Source organism: Zea mays, chromosome 10 (assembly GCF_902167145.1).
Source record: "Zea mays cultivar B73 chromosome 10, Zm-B73-REFERENCE-NAM-5.0, whole genome shotgun sequence".
Lineage (NCBI taxonomy): Eukaryota > Viridiplantae > Streptophyta > Magnoliopsida > Poales > Poaceae > Zea > Zea mays.
The window spans coordinates 14,826,012-14,830,521 of NC_050105.1; the positions used below are offsets into that span (position 1 = coordinate 14,826,012).

The 4,510-nt window shown below is 43.8% G+C and overlaps 1 protein-coding gene across 1 annotated transcript; it reads left to right on the forward strand.

The window, feature by feature from the left end:
* Positions 1-1,736: 1,736 nt before the first annotated feature.
* Positions 1,737-4,206, forward strand: LOC100282708 (SWEET13a). The gene is made up of 5 exons (NM_001155615.2): positions 1,737-2,022; positions 2,786-2,822; positions 2,937-3,309; positions 3,430-3,549; positions 3,646-4,206. The coding sequence occupies exons 1-5, from the start codon at positions 1,971-1,973 to the stop codon at positions 3,970-3,972; spliced, it is 909 nt and encodes a 302-aa protein (NP_001149087.1). The 5' UTR covers positions 1,737-1,970; the 3' UTR covers positions 3,973-4,206.
* Positions 4,207-4,510: the final 304 nt, after the last annotated feature.

The window sequence follows — 4,510 nt, forward strand, 5'->3', positions numbered from 1 at the left end:
TATTAGGGTCCTCTCCCATGGCCCAAGGAGTACATTTATGCCTTGGCGACCCATAGGATATCTATCTCCCACAAAATATATAGAACTAAAAATAGGGTTTAAGGTTGAGCTCAAGAATGAATGTCCTTTTTAAAATAACATTATATCGAACTACTTCGAATCACGACTTTCTTGATAATGTATTATGTTCATTGGAGAAATGTGGCTCTATATACGCATTGTGGGCATTATGGTCCAAAAGAAAAAAGAGAGAGAAACAACAATTTCTATACATCAAGCTTGCAAGTGATCGTGGAAAAGGGAAACTATATAGCAAAGGCACATAAGAATCTTCTATAGCAAAGACACACAATAATCTTTCCATGAGTTTAATACACCATGATTATATATAATTATAAAGATAGATAGATATATTGCAATGATATAACAAAGCTTCGGTTTCTAATGTGCTCATTGTAGGGTTAGGGAGTCACTTCTATGGCGATGGTGCAGGGTCGATGGGAGAAGTGGTGGCGCGAGGAGGGCCCTTGCATGTATGCTCGACATGGGAAATGGTGGTGTGGGGAGAGGGCTCGACGAGCTCACCAAGAAAGGTGCTAGAAGAAGAGAAGAAGAAGGGCATAACGAAGGCTGAAGTTATATTGGGCACTTATCGATTCTTGCAAAGAACCAGTACTAAAGACCTCTGACCAAGAACTGGAAAGGGGCCATTAATACCAGTTCTTACAAAGAACCAATGCTAAAGACCTTCAGGATGGAATTGAAAAAGAACCTTTAGTACCGTTCGTGTAAGAACCAATACTAAAGAGTTCTTTAGAGAGATGGCAAACTAAACTACGAGCGTTCATTAGAGCGATGGTAGACAAAACAAAGCAAGTTACAATCTCTACTTGAAGCTTATTACACTAAGCTCCTCTTTGTTCCTAACGCCAGCTCGGGGAGCGAGGGTTGGAGGTTATAAAGCAGGTACATTAACACTAGTTGAAAACACCAATCGATAATAATGTTATGTCATCAAATTCCAGTTAAAAACACCAATCGGTACTAATAGAATTATATTAGTACCAATTGGTGTCGTCAACCGATAGTGATAAGTTAATATTAGTTCCGGTTAGAGACATTAATCAGTATTAATGCCCTAGCTCTACGAGGACGCATTAGTTAAAACCGGTGCTGACGAATTGAGTGAGTACCGATTTTAATGCAATAATAGGTACTAATTTGATTTAATTTACTTTAGTGCACAACAATTTGTATAGTGTACAAAAGTTCCTTTACCAGAGACGGCCCTTACCACAGAGTCCAAAGCAGGTCGGAGATCGAGAACCCCACGCGGTGCACAACAATTTGTAGTGTACGACTCTGGCACTGACCGATGTATAATTGACTAAAAAGCATGCACGCAAAGCAGCTCCCGCTTTTTTCGAAAATGTAGAAGATTATCTCAATCAATTAATGTAACAATTTATACACTCTGGTTATATATATACATGGCCAGAAAAAAATGTCATCTATTATAAAGCTGCTATATATATACATGCATTGAAAAGGATCTTTGCGTCTATATATAATTTCACAAAAAAAAGTGTTAATATCATATGTGTGTGATTGAAGAGCCCTGAGCTTGCTTGTACACGATGACACAACACATGTACACCAAATCATGCGTGCATGTGCCACCTCGCGTGCCTATATAAAGCCACCCACAGCCCTGCCTATCATTGCAAGAGTTTGAGCCAACACACACAGAGAGAGGACAACTCCTCACAACTCTCCCTTCCCTCCTGTAGGGGCCAAAAGGGTTAGAGAGTAGGAGAAGTAGTTCCCTAGCCCAACACAAGAAAAACAAGCTCGATCTCCTCATCACCCTAATCCAAGCAACTGCTTTGTGTGTTGGGAAATTCTTGTGACCCCTGTTATATTATTATCCGTGTAGCTACTAGCTTCATTCCCCCCTTTGTACCCATCAAATGGCTGGCATGTCTCTGCAACACCCCTGGGCGTTTGCTTTCGGTCTACTAGGTACATACTACACCTTCACTAATAGCTAAACAAGCGCCCGCCGCAAAGCTATGAATTAAGGGCAGGCATGTTTGGTTTGCTACCTATTTTACCATACTTTGTCTAACTTTTCTGTCTAAGGTTATAGTTCTTCAATTCGAACGATTAATCTTAGCCAAAGTGTGACATGGTTAGCCACGAACTAAGCAGGCCCTTAATTATTGCGCATGTATATATTATATATTTATCTTTCTATTCTGTTTAATTTGTTTTCTCTTTACATATATATACTACTATGTAAGTATATATTATATGCACAACAAGCAGGCCTCCTTCGTGCACATATGCATAGAATCAATCTATACCCTTCATAGAAGCCACTTTGAGATATACCTTCCAAAACAATCCCAAAAACAAGACGCTCGATCTTGCGCTCACAATCACTTAGTTTTGCACCAGATTAAGCATGCACCACTAGATTTTATGTACTGTATTACCTCTGCCATCCATGGTCGATCCTTTAGTTTATCCTATTCATTTCCGTCATGAACTACCTGTCGAGCTAGCAATCGGTCCTTTATTTAGAGTGTTCAGATAGGCATCTGTCTTTATACAAACAATAAAGCCTCACGAATCTTTAGTCACAAAACAAGGCAAATTAGACAGGCCACGGAGGTGTAAAGTGTCAGCTCTGCTTATCACAACTTATCTCTGCTTTATTTGGGCACACTTTTGCCATACAAATGGCTGATCTTGGCGCCTTTTTTTTCTCCTTGCTTTGCAGGTAACGTCATCTCCTTCATGACCTTCCTGGCCCCGATGTAAGTGACATATATATATATATATATTGCTTAATTAATTATCACTGCTTCTTCAGATATATATTCATCGGTTATTTTAATTAATTATGTGGATATGTATGCATCGTATAACAGACCGACGTTCTACCGCATCTACAAGAGCAAGTCGACGGAAGGCTTCCAGTCGGTTCCCTACGTGGTTGCCCTGTTCAGCGCCATGCTGTGGATCTTCTACGCACTGATCAAGTCCAACGAGACCTTCCTCATCACCATCAACGCCGCCGGCTGCGTCATCGAGACCATCTACGTCGTCATGTACTTCGTCTACGCGCCCAAGAAAGCCAAGCTGTTCACGGCCAAGATCATGGTCCTCCTCAATGGCGGCGTCTTTGGGGTCATCCTCCTGCTCACCCTTCTCCTCTTCAAGGGCAGTAAGCGCGTTGTGCTGCTTGGCTGGATCTGCGTCGGCTTCTCCGTCAGTGTCTTCGTCGCGCCACTCAGCATCATGGTGAGCCCTGAGCACGCGTATAAAACTGTGCCAAGATGCATGGACGACAGATCGATCAACCCAATCAGTTTTGATCCATGTGTATCGTTTCTAATGCACCGTGTTTATATATGTGTGCAGAGACGAGTGATCCAGACGAAGAGCGTGGAGTACATGCCCTTCTCCCTCTCCCTCTCGCTCACCCTCAGCGCCGTCGTCTGGTTCCTCTACGGCCTCCTCATCAAGGACAAATACGTCGCGGTAATTGTTTCATCTAATCTGCTGCAACCGCCATGGTATTGGTATCTCTCACTGGTCTTTACTGATAAACTACATACGATCTCTGTACGTATGCAGCTTCCAAACATCCTGGGGTTCACCTTCGGCGTGGTCCAGATGGTGCTCTACGTGTTGTACATGAACAAGACGCCGGTGGCGGCGACTGCCGAGGGCAAGGATGCCGGCAAGCTTTCCTCAGCTGCAGACGAGCACGTCCTCGTCAACATCGCCAAGCTCAGCCCAGCCCTCCCGGAGAGGAGCTCCGGGGTGCACCCAGTCACCCAGATGGCGGGCGTTCCTGTCAGGAGCTGCGCTGCTGAAGCAACCGCGCCGGCGATGCTGCCCAACAGGGACGTGGTCGACGTCTTCGTCAGCCGACACAGCCCCGCCGTCCACGTGGCATAGATTCTCGATCGATCGCGTGCATGGCCCATGCATGCGCCCGCCACACGTACGCTAGCTTTTATATATTCGAAGGACGACTTGCTGCTGGTCGTGAGCATATATATGATGGAGAAAATGATTAAGTAGTATATATATAAGTAATTAACTGCCATGCATGGAAGCTAGCTAATGGATGGAGGCAGAGGCCAGAACGATGAAGGGGGAAGCTATACATATATGTGTGTAATTAATATAGATATATGGGCTTTGTGTTCATCTTTGCAGCTATGTATTAATTTGCATGGATATCTGTTATTCCTTTTTATGTGTAACGTCTTCTAATAAAATGTAATTGAACCCACACTACTGTTGTTAGCTACCACAAGTTTCCCAAAAATGGCTTCTGTGTGTTCGGGCGGGAAAGCCCTGGCCCAAAGTTGTCATCCGGTTCAATCACACTAGGTCCCGGACGTTTATAAAAGGAGCCTCAAATTGCTAAGTTTCAGTTTTTGACTCCCCACCCCTATAAATGAGCGACAACGCCCACCCAGACGCGAGT